At 40.7% G+C, this 17130-nt stretch overlaps 1 protein-coding gene across 8 annotated transcripts; it reads right to left on the bottom strand.

The window, feature by feature from the left end:
• Positions 1-2417: 2417 nt before the first annotated feature.
• ppef1 (protein phosphatase, EF-hand calcium binding domain 1) lies at positions 2418-16789 on the bottom strand. Of its 8 annotated transcripts, none has more exons than XM_076884175.1 (19): positions 16476-16789; positions 16123-16277; positions 14631-14813; positions 11492-11619; positions 11349-11409; positions 9789-9952; positions 9584-9698; positions 9097-9143; positions 8607-8773; positions 8461-8497; positions 8193-8342; positions 6116-6267; positions 5758-5998; positions 5468-5653; positions 4302-4444; positions 4036-4142; positions 3765-3928; positions 3271-3355; positions 2418-3179 (listed from the first exon to the last, which is right to left on the bottom strand). In XM_076884175.1, exons 2-19 carry the CDS (start codon positions 16175-16177, stop codon positions 2950-2952), a joined length of 2415 nt encoding a protein of 804 aa, XP_076740290.1. In that variant the 5' UTR covers positions 16178-16277; positions 16476-16789; the 3' UTR covers positions 2418-2949. The 8 variants fall into 8 exon arrangements, with proteins under 8 accessions (XP_076740290.1, XP_076740286.1, XP_004543492.1 ...); XM_076884171.1 differs by having other exon boundaries at positions 16541-16789; XM_004543435.4 differs by having other exon boundaries at positions 14781-14813; positions 16541-16788.
• Between the last annotated feature and the right edge of the window lie 341 nt (positions 16790-17130).

Here is a 17130-nt window from a genome sequence, read left to right as displayed (position 1 = left end):
CCAAGGCGTTTTTTTAAATAAACATTTCAAACTATTTACAGAACAATCAGCTGTTCTGCATCAAATCTGATGCCACACAAATCATTTGTGCCACTCCAAAAAATAATTTCTGTCCACTATGAGATAAAGGAGAACAACAGCCTGATACCTGCAGGCCTGACAACAGGAGATGTATCACTGCTGTAACACCTGTAACATTCAGTAGTCGCCTCATTGTTCTGACACACACAACAAAACTATTGACTACACTACACACTAACTACACAAGATTTGCGCTAAACATCGCAAATCTCTCACATCTCAAAACACCGCCGTCACTCCTAAAACTTCCCCCTCCCTAAACAACTAAATGCCATGTTGCCATATCATTTTTTGATTGGTTGACATGGTACATTTTTCGACCAATACGACAGGGTTGGGGATGTTTTGCTCACATAAGGGGAGTGCTTTCGAGCGTTTTCCGTATAAAACGCCGTTTTTACTGTTTCTTCCCACAGTAAATATAAACAATGATAGTATTCAGGAAGAAAACCAAACATTGCATATAATTTTATCATAACTCTGGTTTTACGTGGCCTATCAACACAACTGGTATAAAGTCCACACTTTTTCCGTCAGTTGTTCCGTCTGTCCTGCTCACATCTCCAATGGTTGTACACGTTGTCATTAACGTGGCTTCACTCCACATCAGCCACGCTGCTTTGCTAGCTAAAACACTGATGTCGGCACATAAGGACGCTGTCATAGTCTGTCAACGACGTTGATTAGCTGCGTATATACGAATGTGAATCGCATCATTGGCTGGACGGGAGCAGCCAGTCACTTACTGACTAACACTGCAAAGTTTTAATCTTAATTTCAGTTCTGGTTAGATTTTTTTTGTGCGCGCAACACAGTTTTTCTGTGCGCAGAGACCGTGCCAGTAGTGCGCAATTGCGCACGCGCGCAGTTTAGAGGGAACATTGAACATAACCATTAGAAAAAAAAACACACTAACAAAACTGAAACGCAAATTGTTTAAAAATGTTCGTATCATAAATTTATAAGGTTGCTTTGGAGGAGCCCAGCCAAAAGTAGTCTGTTAATCAAACAAATAAGGACATTGTAGCCAGTAAAACAACTGTTTGTTTTTTTCTTACTCTAACAGTATTGAAAAATGTCAGTCTTGAAGGTGAACAATGAGACCTGCTAATTTATTACAAGTGGACACTATTAAATCTGTCTTAATTTAAATTTGGGGTGTGGTACTAGCTCCTTTCAGCATTTCATTTTGTGACATAGCCAGGAGCCAGTGTCATTCCAGTGAGCATGAGTGAATAATTTAAACATGTAGGCAGTAACAATGTTCCAATCCCTCATAGAGACACAAACTACTCGCCCATCAGAGCTTCATGTTTTGTCCCAAATCCTTCCGGTATACTCAACATGCTCTCTTTTCAACTTTTTAGTTTTCTTGCTAAATATAATCTAAAGTGCTGCTGCACTGGTAAACCTTAAGACACTCGCAGGAAAACATTTCAAAGGTGACGTCAACAAGTTCACATCCATTTTCTATAAGTGACAGGGAGCAAGGTCAGGAATTAGAAGTAATATATTTCTGTGCATTCCCACCCACAGCCAAAACTCTCCAGTAAAGGTGCTTGTAATCTGTCCACTTTAATGCAGTAACACAAGTACCACAGTCAAGACATCTCGGTTCCTTTTATCTCCTGGTCCCTGGAGTATTATCAATCCAGTCAAATGTGTATTATTAATACATCAGTGGAGATTTGAAATCTCTGAGGCCTGCTCTAGAGTGACCATCAAGACTTTCTAATTAGTGTTGTGTGTTACTGAAAAATTTAGTATTGATACCACACCACATAAAAACAGCCAATAATGCCAATAACAAGATCTTTAACTTAGAAGAGAACCTTGTGTGGGGGAAGAACAGTGTGTTGTGATTCATGAGATGAATGATCATCATCAATTTGCAAATTCTGAAAACATTTTAGTGGGTTTTACTTTCAACAATAATTATTTAATATAACAAAACACATCTTTCAGCTTCTTGTGTATTTTGTTTTTGTTCTTTGGAGACCTGGAATGTAAATGCGCCTCTCTCCAAAGCACTTAGGTACTTTAGAGGAATTTTAAATTGATGTAACAATCAACACAGAAAGGTTCAGACATTTTTCCATAGTGCATTCAGTGGGCTTATTTTACTTTGAAAATCCCAGGGACTTCTTCCTCTTTCTAAATGTATTTCTTGAGCACAGGGATTAAAGTTCAACAGCTGAACTTTCTATCAGCTATGAGCCAAACAGAGTTGAACATACACTCTGTCTTAGACACCTGTCCACACTCACACACACACAGATATTATTTTTATTTTGTTAAGTAAAAAAAAAAAAAAAAAGAAGCATCTTTTACACCAATACTTGTAAACCTACATTCAGTCAACTTTATTAGGTACAGCTGTACAATCGTTTTCAATCGCAGCATATTTTTCAATTTAATTTCTGTGGAAGAAAATGAATAAAAGTAAATCAAACAGTGCCTGAAGTACACAACGCCTCCAGAGCTTCTTCTGATTTTGTAGCTGATTTTTTTAAATCAGCTCACTGTAAAGGTTTTTAACTCTATTGTGCTGTTCTTTGAAATATTCATTTTACTACAGCCAGCAGTTGTTAAGACGTTTTTTTTTCTCCACAGTCAGCCCCTCTAAAAAGCTGGTGGTGCAATAAAAGACATAATAAAATTAGGGATATATCACTTTATTTAAATCAGCCTTAGATATCGGCATTCCCAGAGCCATACCCCTAACCCACAAACCACAATTGAGAAATCTGCTAATGAATCATGACCTAATCACTTCCAGTGGTATTGTCTTCAAGTATTCTGAGATGTATATGCTGTCCTTTGTTATATCCTACAGTATCCTACATTGGTACTTCCACAGTTTAGTATTCAGCCTGTCCTCTTCTCTCCATCCATCTTTTCATGCAGTTGCTGATCTTTGCTGTCCAGTTTGTGTACCACTCTAAATGCCTCTAGGAACTCAGTGAAGTCTATACTGCCATCCTTATTAAAGTCAATACTCCGGGCCAGGTCATCAATGGCACTGTCGTCGATGGCAACTCCCAAGTGAGCACTAAAAAGACGCCAAGTTTGACGAAACTCCTCAATGGAAATCAGACCTACAGGTTAAAACAAACATCACTCACGTACAAGTCAGTTTTGGCTTATTTGAAACATTATCTCGAAAAAGATATTTTGCTTTTCATTTACCTGAATGATCTTTGTCTATGATGTTGAATATTATCTCAATGTCTGTCCTGTATCTGAACAGAGTTTCAGCCAAATTTGGAGTGACCTGAAAGATAAAAAACAGGAGTCCTTCCAGCTGTGTTTAACAGCAGCAGCGCTGGGAATATGTACTGCGAAGCTAGAAGTAACTGTACCACTAGGGGCAAAATCCCTCCTCGCAGATACAAGTTCGACATTGTAGACAAAAGAACAGGATCAGGAGTAAAATGGACTCGTTTTAAAAGTGCAAATGAGAAAGAACTGCTATGTAAAAAAAAAATGCTGTGAAGAGCCTTTCGATAATCTGGATGTTTGTGACTGGAGTATTGTATAATAAGACAAAGGGATGTTTATATTAAGCGTATAACTTCAGATGAAAACAGTGACCTTTAAGGGTTTTCCTTCATCTCCTTTTCCCTTTAAGGTCATTTCTCGAGCGAATGTACGTGTTTCTTTTGTACCCCTTTGTTTCTGACCTGCGGCAGAGGAATGCCTGGTCCCATATCCTCGAAGCAGGACTGATACTCCAGGCTGCCATCTGGTGCCAGACGGGCTAAGTGTGGACGAAGCGTCCTCCACGGCAGGTCCAGTCTCAGTACAGACTCCAGAACCAGAGCCCACTCGCAGACTGACACACGACCTGAAGCAAGGCGTGTGCAAATGTAAAAACTCTCCATGTCAGCCTGGGAATCAAACCTGAATATTAAAACATGACATTTATAAGAAAATGGAGTGAGAAGAGAGCACCTGTGTTATTCTGGTCATACTGCTGGAAGCCGGCCATCAGCTCGGAGCGGTGAGCGAACAGCTTCTCCTTTAAGGCTCTGAGAGCAGAGCCCTCAGCGGCTCGCACTCTGCAGACACAAACGTTAACCTAGACCAACCTTTCTTACACATTTAATAGAATTATATAATTATGCACAAGATTTTGTCATGATTAGTTTCAGTGCTACTACTCTGAGCATTGCTTCATCGCCCCCACAGTACACAGACACACCAGACACCCGTGTTACCTCTGTGTCAGAGTAAGTTTGCGAGTAGTCCGGCTGACTTGGTACTGGTAGAAGCGGGGCACCAGCTCTCGCCCCAGTTTGACATAGGCTCCTCGGTTGCTTCCCTCCTCGTAATAATTGGACGCAGAGAAGATGGTGATCACCTACAATATGGAAATAGACTCAACAAGGCAAAACCTTTAGACAGTGAACAACATTTTTTAGAATTTTTCAGAATTTCTTTTTTAATTTATTGGAATTTCAATGTACTTTTTGAAATTATAATGTAATTATATTTACCTACAAATACCTAAAGGTAGGCACACTAGAATAAGAGGTAACAAGTCAGTGCTTCAGAGGAAATTACTATACTGTAAGCAAATGTAAGTACTGTTAAATTTATCTGAAAAACAAACAATATTTCCTCATCTTACATTGTAAATATGTTGTATTTTTCATGGTGTTGGCGGTATTATGAAGTGGATTAATCTCGTCTTGTTACATCTTTACTCAGTATTCATAATGTTGATGCTCATGATGAATGCTTTATTATTCAACTGTCCTTTTACTTTTCCAATATAAATGAAATGACTGTTCCGCCTTAACGACTTACAAGGAAAACTCTCAGGCCTACGTGACCTTATGATGGAGCCAGAGTTAAGCCACTCCATAACACGGCTGGTTCCCCTAAATTGTACAATGTAAGATGGGAAAATATTGTTTGTTTTTCAGCAAAATTAAAGAAATGATGCAGTACAACATTACTTTAGAAGTACTTAAAATAACATACAGTGTAATTTATATCTCCTTTCCTGTACTATATCTAGAATTTAGGCACTACTAAAATTACTTATGCACTACTTAAATGTAATTACATTGTAATTATTGCTTTAATATAAAATACCTTACGTTATACAAAGTTTAAAGTTCCTCATGCGCTATTTAAAATTACTTAGACATTCATTATAATTATTTAAAGAGTACTTATATTTGCTTAGAGTATAATTATTTCTTTAATTTGTGTAAAAATATTACTTATTATCCTCTTACCCGAGGGTACCTACACTTAACTGTAATTGTAATTGCAGTGAAATTCCATTTAATTACAGGGGAATTAAGCCCTTAGTCTTGGCCGTATTTTAAAGTGTTAGTGACACATTTAAATGAAATGATTGCACCTTGTGTACCTTTCCACTGTGACAGAACTCGTATCCTTCTTGTTTGCACTCATGTGAGCGGATGAGCAGCTGGAGTCCGTGTTGGAGCAGTAGTCTCTGGGTGACGTCAGGGCCAAAGTAGCAGCCTCCACCTCTAAAGGTGTTGGGACTGCAGCCATCTTGGATTTTAGGGTCACTCCACAATATATCCACTATCTGCTCCAGAGTAAAGCAGATAAAAGTGTTGACCAAGACAAAGAAGGAGCTCATCAAATGAGTGGATTATTAAACAGTGTTAATGTGTTCTCTGCTCCTCTCACCTGCTTCCATTCCTGCTCATGCTGCGAAGGTGACGGGAGGGGAACGGAGGACAGGGAGTCCAGGAAAGGCACTTGGAGGACATTAACAGAGTAAGGCATGCAAGGAGAAGATGGAAAAGCATGCGGGGAGAGGCAGGATGGGGTTCGAGGAGAGCAGAGTGAAGAGGATGACGAGGAAGACGAGGAGGAGGAAGAGGTGGAGGCGGCGCTGTCTTGTCTGCTGAGCCTGCATCGCTTCTTCCTAGAGAAAAAACAAACGGCGGTAGAAAAGAGGCCCTGTAGCTGTTAACAGGAGCTAACTGCACACGGACCTTACTACATAAAAACACATGTAAGTGTCTGTGGGCTGCGGTCACACCTCGTGTTGGGTGTCCTTTGGTTCTTGTTTTGACTGCGACTGCTGCTGGGACGAGAGCTGTCTGTGGATCTCGTTCTTTTGGTCTGTCTGCAGGACTGACTGATGTCCAGGTGCTCCAAACTGCACCTGGGAAATCTCAGGGCTGATTTCACCTACAAGAGGAAGAAATGGGAGGTAGCAGTGAGGTGGAAACATCGTGCTGACAAACAGCAAAACGTGAAGACAGAAAAGGTATACACACATCTTTAGTGCAGTGCTTAGCAAGTACTAAAGGAGTATTTTAATGTAAAAAATAAACAAATAAATCAATAAAATCCACCTTAATGATAACTTTCATACATATTAAAGCCTTCTCTGAAATACCTGTGATGACCATTCATGCTCTGTGCTTTCTGCATTTTAAGAGAATAAATGCAATAATTTATTCAAATACAATTTTATTTTTGTGTCATTTTCTTTCAAAACCAAGAGTCCATCATTCAAAATAAAAATAAAAAATAAATAATAATAAAACAATAAAATAGCATAGGTACAGGACAGAGTGTTGAAGGTTGCCATATTAGAAGCATTTAAACATCTTTTAGCATTTGTCTGAGACACGCTAGAAGAAAAGCTCTGTGAAACTGAAACTTAGTGAACGTCACCTGAGCATCAAACAGTGAAGCAAAGTCAAACTACTCTGTATGGGTCCTGCAAAATAAGGTGAACCCTCACAATTTGTTTCTCTTAATCCCTGTGCATGAATTTCCTACTTTTGTAACCCTTCTGCTGGAAACCTGGCCTTCGGTTTGCTGCTTCATTATTCAGCTAATCCTACCGTGAAACACTGCAATGTCACAGAAACCTTCAAAATTTGTCAGGATAAATATTTTGTTTTTTTATAAAGCAGGAGTCCATTAATCAGACTTGGAGTAGCAATCTTGAATGCAGATTGATACCATAATAAAAGCCCACAAACTGGGGTTAAAGTGGGCTGGAAGTGTCTGGAAAGGCATTGAGGCACTTTAGATTAATGAGCAATTAAATGGCCTTGCTTACACCATCAACACAACCTGTTTTACCTCTCATCTCTGTGATGTGTTTAAGGTGCAGATGTGAATAAAGTTTGTTCATGATGGCCTAATTCAGAATCTAATCAGCGCTATAGAGGAGGAGTGAGCATAAACAGAGTAATCATGCAGGGAATTTCAAATGCAACTTTTCAAACAGTTTAACAAACACACAAACAGGTGAACTTCACAATGATGCTGTATGTTGGACTGCAAAGCACACTTTGCTTTTGTTTTCAGTGTTTGGTTTCATCAAGGACACCAGATTTATGGTGCTGATTAGATTCACTCACCAAATTCCACTTTTTTTAACTTCTACTTTTTACCAGCTTTATGTTGTCTAGGGGTTGGAAATCAGCCAACCAGCTCACAAACATCTGCTTAGATCTTAATGAATTCAGTTGGCTAAATCCACATGGAGCAGTGAATATTGGAACAGTAGCAGAGGCCAGCTGATTATAGGTAGCATACAAATAAAATTTAACTAGAGCTTATGTGACTGATATCTAACATACATATCACACACAGAATCACACTACTCAGGGTTTAGCATCTTGCTTAAGGATGCTTTGGCACACAGACCGGAGGAGTCCGGGATCGATCCGCTACCTTTCCAGTGTGTAAAAGTCCCATTTCACCACCTGAGCCACAGCCACCCCTACTGAGAAGTAGGGAAAGTGATGCCTTTCCCCACACCGCACTCCGACACCCAACCTTAGGGTCTCCCCACCTGCCAAATCCCATTTTAACCCCTATTCACACAGTAGCAGACCTAGAAAGAAGCTACTCTAATAACTTTTCAATAACTGAGCCTTGCAGCTGTTACCGAGAAGCTGCTGAACCAACTCTACAACATGTCTCGATATGCGTCTCAGGAATCTGACTCCTGTTGCCGGATAAAACTACAAACCACTTTTTTCCACGCTGCACACAGCTACATTGTTGTGTGGTGGGTATGAGTGTGTCAGCATGTAAAAAGTTGTTTTTTTTCTGACCCCTGGTGGCCAAAGCTGATTGATTCCGCTGACCTTGTGTCTCTCTATGGAGCTCAGGAAGTCTAAGTCAGTCTGGTCTGAAATCCCTCCGTGAACGATCAGAATCTTTCCGTCTATAACTGTTGCGATGGGCAGGAGGCTGAAAACATCCTGAAACAGCTGAAGGATCTCACGGCCATGAGTCTGCAAACAGGCGAGAACAGTAATTTAAAATAACAATCAGCTGTGACAGTCACCAAGCTGCAAAGTGCTTACTGAGTTGTGGACAAAATCAGACTGACGGCATGTATTTGGACTTTACCTTGTACTTCTGCATGACTTCCTTTGTGAACCCGTATCTGAAAAAAGAAAACCACAAACCTTTAAACCCTGATACTCTATTCTCCTGGTGTTCGTGGTGAACCTAGACAGGTAAATATTTTTCACTTCACCCTTTTCTAAACTTGCCTGAGGTTCATTATGTGGTCTTCATGGTTTCCTCGGTTCAGGTGCATGTAGTCTGGGTAAAGCAAAAGGAAGGCAAACAGCAGGATAACCACTTCAACTGACTTTTTTCCACGGTCCACAAAGTCCCCATTAAACACGTACAGTGTCTCTGCAGAGGGAAGGCCATTCTGAGAAAAACCAAAACATGAAAACAGTCAGACCTTCAGCTTTTACTTATTTAACCATCTGAGGTTTGTTGTCATAGAAAACCCCCCTGCAATGACCCTACAGTCTAAAAAATGACTGATGCGTGTCAGTTAGTTGTTCTTTGCTCTCTGACGGGCAGAAGAATTTATTAAAAAATAAAAATTACATATAGTGACTGCTTAGGATTTAACTGCAGAGGGTTCAGTCTTTTATTTATAAAAAAATCTACATGAAATCTGATATTGCTATGAGGTAGATGATGCACAAATGATGCCTAAGAAAGCTGTTGTACGGGCAGCCTTACCTTATAAAATATAAGTAGTAAGTCATCAAGTCGCCCGTGCAGATCACCTGTACCAAAAGAAAAAAGTCACTGCAATCAAGAAACTGAAGTCCTGTTGCTTTATGGGTTTACAGAAGCGGACTAAAACTCCCTAATCATAAGGATTGCTCCACCTCAGCCTTATGAGTGTGTGTTTTTTCATTTTTGTTACTCAAGTATTCTTGAGTTTAATGACATGCAAAGGTAGGAGGAGGAAAGCTGTGCAAGAGGAGTCAAGTGGCTGATCAGTGTGCAAATAAGTAGGACTTACCTTGCTGCCAGTAAGATACAATCAACTGTTTTTAAACAACCACAAGGCACCATCTCTCATTTAAAAACTACAGAGATCATTTATTTGGTCTGCGCAGTGTAGCATATGCTACAATGAGATTAAAATATATATTTTTTAATTTTTTTTATGGTCCTGAAAATTTTGAACCTTAAATTAACAAGAGACACTGAGACCCACCACATATAGTGATCTCTTTGTAGTAGGATGTCGACAAGTGAACTATATTTGGCATCTGTTTGAGGAGCTTTTTGGTCTCATACAGCAGCTGGAGAACATATCTGGCATGGAGAGTCTGTGTGGAAAAAAGCAGTGAGCACTCCAAATCTAAACCACCAGACAATCAGATGTTTAAGAGACAAAGTGAAAGGCTCATATTTGGTACCTGCTGATCCTTAAACGCACTCAGGAGCGCATTTGTATCAGCGACGGAGAGAGGAAATGATAGTCTAGGTCCGGTGTAGGACTCTGGAACATGGATCAGGTTGTAGCAGGTTTCTCTGTCTAACCATGGGTCCACCACTGGATCCAGCAGCTGGGAGATCAAGTCTGAAACGCAATTTACATATCATATAATTTATTTAAAATGAAAGCTAGATGTCCACAAACATGAAATCTTATCTTTGTCAAGAAAAAAAAAAAAGAGTAAATGGTATATATCTTGTACCTTTTCCTCTATCCTCACCTTTACATCCTTTAAATCCAAAACAGGAATGCACAATATTTGGTTATATGAAAAAATTATATAACAGCTTAAAAAACCTCAGCTATCAATCCTGGTAAATCCACTGTTGTTAATGCCAGCTCACGAGAGATGATGGCTTAGCTGATGCCCTTCTAAGCACCCCAGTGCAAACTGTTTTCTAGGTGGCGCTTTTTAACCTGCTTTAACACGACTATAGGTGCAGCACATCTGCAAGCTGCTTTGCAACCCACCCACCACACAGCTCTTCTTTTTCTGACTTAATCAATGATAAGCTTATCATCAATAATTTCTATTTTGTCTGTACTGGGAGTGTATTGTTGCTTTTCCCCCTCTCTCTTGTAGTCTTAAACTACAAAAATCTCATATACAGGTGCTATACTATACTAAATATTCTTCTCATATTTGAGACCTCACTGAAGTTTCAAATATAAGAACAAATCCCAACAGCCTTTAAATTATGCAAACAAGCAGTGCTGGGACAGATGTCTACCCAGAGGCCCATGTCCCTCTCCTATTGTGTTATTTCCTCTATAGTGTCCCTGACAAACAAATATAAAAACACAGATCCTGTACGTAGTAAACAGAGACAGCAGAGTCTGGCCTCTTTGCATCCCTTATGTAGACTTAACGTAAAACCCATGAAGAGGATGTTCAGGAGATGATGAGCAAAAAAAGGGTTTCCCTGAGGATTAGCTTGTCAATGAAACATTATGCTTTTGAGCTGGAAGAGCGGGTCAATACACACTTAAGCCACAGCTGTTTCAGTGCACCACACCGACACATTGGCCTCCACATTCACAGTAGTTGCTAAGCAACAGGGTATACGCAATGGGTTTCCTCGTCTAGATCAAAATATCTAAAGTACAGTGGCATAACAAACAAAATGGTGTTAATTTAAACAATAGGGGTGTTGGAAAAGTTAAAAAGAACAATCATTAAACACCAACTGATAAGAAAACGAATGTTTCTTAAAATTAGGCACATTTATTTAGCTGCTACAGTGTGATAAGTTTGTGGTTTCTGCATACATTAAAACCCAGTGAGATCCTGTCTACATAGCAGGACTAGGAAATTATATTTTATTTCAAAAGGAAGCAAACATTACTTCAGCAGTTCCAAATATTATAGGCAAAAATCTAAGTTTTAGACATGTAAAATAATAATAATAATGATAATAATGATAATAATAATAATAATACACCCTTTTACGCTGTAGATATGAGAATTCTCTCCCCTAACCTGGCCCATTCCCATTCAGCTGAGTGAAGTTGTCCAGCATGAAAGTGAAGAAACTAGAGAGCTGAAAAACCAAAAAGAAACGCATGTTTAAGCTTTATGATACTTCTGAAATTTGCAAAATAGATGCCTGTAGTGAGAGACACCTGCAGCTGGTCTTGTTCCCCGGCGTATTCAATAGACTGAAAAATGTTCCAAGTGTACCTGCGTCTCATCTCAAGACGGGCCATGTAGCGCCGGTACCATCGCTGGATCAAAACAGCTGCCTTCATAGCTGCAACAAAATGTTGTATTTTTTATTTACAGGCTAAGCATGTGAGAAAATACCAGCCACTCTATTAGGTACACCTGTTCAACTGCTCATTAACACAAATATCTAATCAACCAATCAAATAGCAGCAACTTAGTGCATTTAGGTCAAGATGACCTGATGAAGTTCAAACTGAGCATCAGAATAGAGAAGAAAGGTGATGTAAGTAACATCCTATGGTTGTTGGTGACAGACGGGCTGGTTTGAGTATTTAAGAAACTGCTGATCTCTGGGTGATGCCAGAACTCAGAGGACAATGGCCAGACTGCTTTGAGCTGATAGGATGGCAACAGTAACTCAAATAACCACTGGTTACAATCGAAGTATGGAGAAGAGCATCTCTGAAATAGACAGGCTACAGGTGGCATTCCTGTCAGTTAGGAACAGGAAACTGAGGCTACAATTCAAGGATCACAAAAATTGTATGATAGCAACATGCTACATGCTGAAACATTCAAATTGTAGGGCTAAAATTTGTACCCTTGTGATGGCTGCTTCCAGGAAGACAGCGCACCATACCAAAATGCTCAAATCCCAGCTCCCTTGGGATGTGGTGGAACAGAAATGTCACATCATGGATGTGTAGCAGATGAATCTGCAGGTACTGTGTGATGCTATCATCTCAGTATGGATCAAATCTCTGAGCAATGTTTCCAGCACCTTGTTAAATCTATGGCATGAAGAACTAAGGCAGTTCTGAGGGCAAAAGGCGTACCTAATAAAGTGCCCAGTGAGTGTATGTAGTAGCAAACAAAGATGAAAACAGATGAAAATGAAAACGTCTTTTTTAGCTGTCTCCATCTCACCCCATCCCTAGCATCGTCCTCCGTCACACCAACCCTCTGGATGTCCTCCTTCACTACATACATGACCCTTCTGTGGTCTTCCTCTTTCCTACTGCCTGGCAACTCCATACTCAACTTTATCCAATATATCCACCATCCCTCCTATGAACATGTCTGAACTATCTCATCCTCACCTCTAACCTTGTCTCTACTCAACCTGAGCTGTCCCTCTGATGTACTCATTTCTAATCTTGTCACTCTTAATAAAAATTCTAGCATCTTCAACTTTGCCATGTCCAGTTCCACCTCCTGTCATTTTGTCAGCACCACCGTCTCCAAACCATACATCATAGCAGGCCACAAATCACTCCTGACATTGTGCGCTGTCCATTGCTTTGCATGGCTGAACCCAAATGTTTAAATTTGTGCGTCTTTACTACCTCTACTCCTTGCAGCTTCACTGTTACACCTTTCTTCCTCTCATTCACACACGTATTGTCTTGCTTCTACCTACTTCCCCTCTTCTCTCCAGTGCATGCCTCCATTGCTCCAGGCTCCACCTGCTCCCTCCTCTCATTACAGATCATAATGTCAGTGAACATCATAGTGTATGCAGACTCCTGCCTGAGCTTCATCTCTCAGCAATTCCATCACTGCTTCAAACAAAAAGGGGCTCAGAGCTGACCGTGATATACAGTGGGGCAAAAAAGTATTTAGTCAGCCACCGATTGTGCAAGTTCCCCCACCTAAAATGATGACAGAGGTCAGTAATTTGCACCAGAGGTACACTTCAACTGTGAGAGACAGAATGTGAAAAAAAAAAATCCATGAATCCACATGGTAGGATTTGTAAAGAATTTATTCGTAAATCAGGGTGGAAAATAAGTATTTGGTCAATAACAAAAATACAACTCAATACTTTGCAACATAACCTTTGTTGGCAATAACAGAGGTCAAACGTTTACTATAGGTCTTTACCAGGTTTGCACACACACCGGGCGGTGTTCTTGGGATGCAACTCAGTATTCTTCTTCCTCCAAACACGACGAGTTGAGTTTATACCAAAAAGTTCTACTTTGGTTTCATCTGACCACATGACATTCTCCCAATCCTCTGCTGTATCATCCATGTGCTCTCTGGCAAACTTCAGACGGGCCTGGACATGCACTGGCTTCAGCAGCGGAACACGTCTGGCACTGCGGGATTTGATTCCCTGCCGTTGTTGTGTGTTACTGATGGTGACCTTTGTTACTTTGGTCCCAGCTCTCTGCAGGTCATTCACCAGGTCCCCCCGTGTGGTTCTGGGATCTTTGCTCACCGTTCTCATGATCATTTTGACCCCACGGGATGAGATCTTGCGTGGAGCCCCAGATCGAGGGAGATTATCAGTGGTCTTGTATGTCTTCCATTTTCTGATGATTGCTCCCACAGTTGATTTTTTCACACCAAGCTGCTTGCCTATTGTAGATTCACTCTTCCCAGTCTGGTGCAGGTCTACAATACTTTTCCTGGTGTCCTTCGAAAGCTCTTTGGTCTTGGCCATGGCGGAGTTTGGAGTCTGACTGTTTGAGGCTGTGGACAGGTGTCTTTTATACAGATGATGAGTTCAAACAGGTGCCATTCATACAGGTAACGAGTGGGGGACAGAAAAGCTTCTTACAGAAGACGTTACAGGTCTGTGAGAGCCAGAGATTTTCCTTGTTTGAGGTGACCAAATACTTATTTTCCACCCTAATTTACGAATAAATTCTTTACAAATCCTACCACGTGGATTCATGGATTTTTTTTTCACATTCTGTCTCTCACAGTTGAAGTGTACCTCTGGTGCAAATTACTGACCTCTGTCATCATTTTAAGTGGGGGAACTTGCACAATCGGTGGCTGACTAAATACTTTTTTGCCCCACTGTAATCCTACCCCTACCTTGAACCCTTGTGCCACTCCTACTCCACATCTCACTGTCCTTCCTACACCACCCTAACATACTTCTCTGCCTCTCCTTACTTCCTCATACAGTCCCTCTCTAGATCCACAAAGAGAAAGTGAAGCTCCTTCTGACCTCCCCATACATCTCCACCAGCACACTCAAAGCAAACATCCCATTTGTAGCGCTCACTCATAGCATGAAACCATACTACTGCTTCAACAACTCATACCTCAGATGCCTATGACTCTTTAGCTGTTATTTACCCATTGTTTTCTTTTTAGTTCTACAGAACTCCACAGGCCACAGGAATCCTCCGTTACTCTTGCAAAATGTAAAAATGCAGACAGACAAGCACACAAACACAGATGCCACATAAGTAAAAGCCTGGCAGTTAAGGATGAGCGGGGTCTTACTCAGAGCCGGGCTGGGAGTCTTAACTGGTTCATCTGCATGAAGGGAAAACTACAATTCAGCGAGAAAACGTGAAACGTGTAATTGAATAAAACTGTGTGCAAATGAGCATATACAGACACACACACGGTATGAGAAATAACAAGACACAAGGGAGGTCGTGTGCAACAGTGGGATTGGGAAAACTAAGCAAATTAAACAAGCTTCTGGGAGCAGCAGCACTCATTAAAGAGAAGAAAAGACAGACTGCAAAGGAGGGAAAGGATCATCTGTCAAAATCAGAGGCACATTTACTGCAGCAAAAAAATAGCTATCATCACCTTGCTGCAGCAGAACAGGTTAGCAACTTACTAAAGCATAGTAGTAGCAGTACTAGCATTACAAAATGCCTTTGCATAAACACAAGCACTCAGTAACAACTGGAGTACACCCTGCAATTTAGGTGAACTGACTGCAGTCATTTTTAATAAGGAGCAACTGTATGTGCCTGATGTGTAATCCTTTATTACACTATCCTGTACTCGAGTAAGGGGAAATAAAAGTCTCTGTAAGGGCCCAGAAACAGTAGAGGTGGGTGGATCCATTAAAAGAAAAAAAATCGATATCATCACTGGTATCGGTATTGGTACAAGCACGATGGGATCGATACTTTGCTTCAATCTTCTTTGTTCAGTATGTAGCTCACTGAATTATGTTAATCATTTGCTAAGTCGCTGCTTTTCCCTACATAAGCTCTTTATAAGTTAAAAGTATTAGTATTGGTAACATTGGCAGTGTTTACTTAGTATTGGATCTATACCAAAATTTGCAGTATTACACAGCACGAATAAATATGCTGTTTAACATCACATGAGCTTTGCTTTCCAATTAGTGTTTAACACCTATGGGGTGTTTTGTGTGTGTGACGTCTTTGCATGTGGGTTTTTCCCACCTTTCACAGGAGGAACAAATCTCTCTGGGGATAGTATTGGGTGGCTGTGGCTCAGGTGGTAGAGCAGATCAGCTACTGATTAGAAGGTTGGTGGTTCGATCCTTGGCTCCCCCAGTCTGCATGCCAAATATCCTTGGGCAAGATACTAACCCCAAGTTGCCCTCCGATGCCTTCATCGGAGTATGAATGTAGTTTAGATGATTAGTTTAGTATGAATGTAGCACTTGAGTTTAGAAGTGCTTGTGTGAATGGGTGAATGAGGCATGTTGTATAGAGCGCTTTGAGTACTCCGGGAGAGTAGAAAAGCGCTATATAAGAATCAGTCCATTTACAGTATATTTTTGAGGGGGGGGGGGCAATAAAAATCCCAATGTCCGGTGTACTCCAGCATTAAACCATCTACACATGCTTACCCTGCTCCAGTGTTTCCCCTTGCTTTTCTGTGGCGACAGAGGTGCCACATCCCATGATGGCTAACAGAGAGGGTCCAGAAGGGCTCACATTAGCCGCTTCTTCCAAAGCTGTTTGGTGGCATTTGGTGACACTGATTGATATGAGAACGTGCTCCCTTTATAGAGACACATCGTTAAAGCAGTACTCGATTATCACGTTGCCTTCAATGTATTCAAACAGTGCAGGATTGGCTTCAACTTACAAAAATAAAACAATACAAAAAAGCGACAGTAGGAATTATCCTGCTAGTTAATCGAGTCAAATCATACCAAAATAAAATAAAAACGCTGCTCATTGTCTTACTGCGCGTTACCTTTTAGGACAGCATCGTATTCCAACGAGGTGTTTGTTTGGCAAAAATCATCAGTTCAAACCTACCTGTAGCTCTTATCCGCGCGACAGGGTCATGCAGTTCATTCATACCAATAATAATAAAATACGGTTGCGCTCTAAATTTCCTTAATAGCTTATGAAATCGATTCGAGCGTAAAAACAGGTCGATATGAGGACTGGAGCGTTTCCGGAGCAGCTCTACATGCAACAGGAGCTACTGGTGCAGGAGGAGAGCTCACAGAAGAGGCGGAGGCATCAGGTGGAGTGAAACCTCAACCCGGGAGGGGCCGGTGTTTGACGAGTGGGAAGTTTCGTTTTTCCTTTGACAGCGTTTTAAGTTTTCAGATGCAGTTTAATTAGCTTGTTAACCAAGTATGATAAGAAAACAGTGTGTATTCTAACTTCTGTCCTCCTGAAAACAAACATGCATTTACCCAAAATAGTCTGGTTTTCATCCTAGTTATGACAAGAGAGCCTTTATTTGGGGGCAGCCTGGAAAAATCCCCCCCCACCAAGACACATTTGCACTTAAGGTCATGCCAAAGCATTTCCCCAGGGTTAAGGTCATGACTTCGCCATTTCAAAGGATGGATTTTTCCCTTTAAGTTTACTGATGTTTGAACCATATTGTTGAA

Source organism: Maylandia zebra, linkage group LG1 (genome assembly GCF_041146795.1).
Source record: "Maylandia zebra isolate NMK-2024a linkage group LG1, Mzebra_GT3a, whole genome shotgun sequence".
In the NCBI taxonomy this organism is placed as follows: Eukaryota; Metazoa; Chordata; class Actinopteri; order Cichliformes; family Cichlidae; genus Maylandia; species Maylandia zebra.
This window is presented reverse-complemented; position numbering and strand designations above follow the sequence as displayed.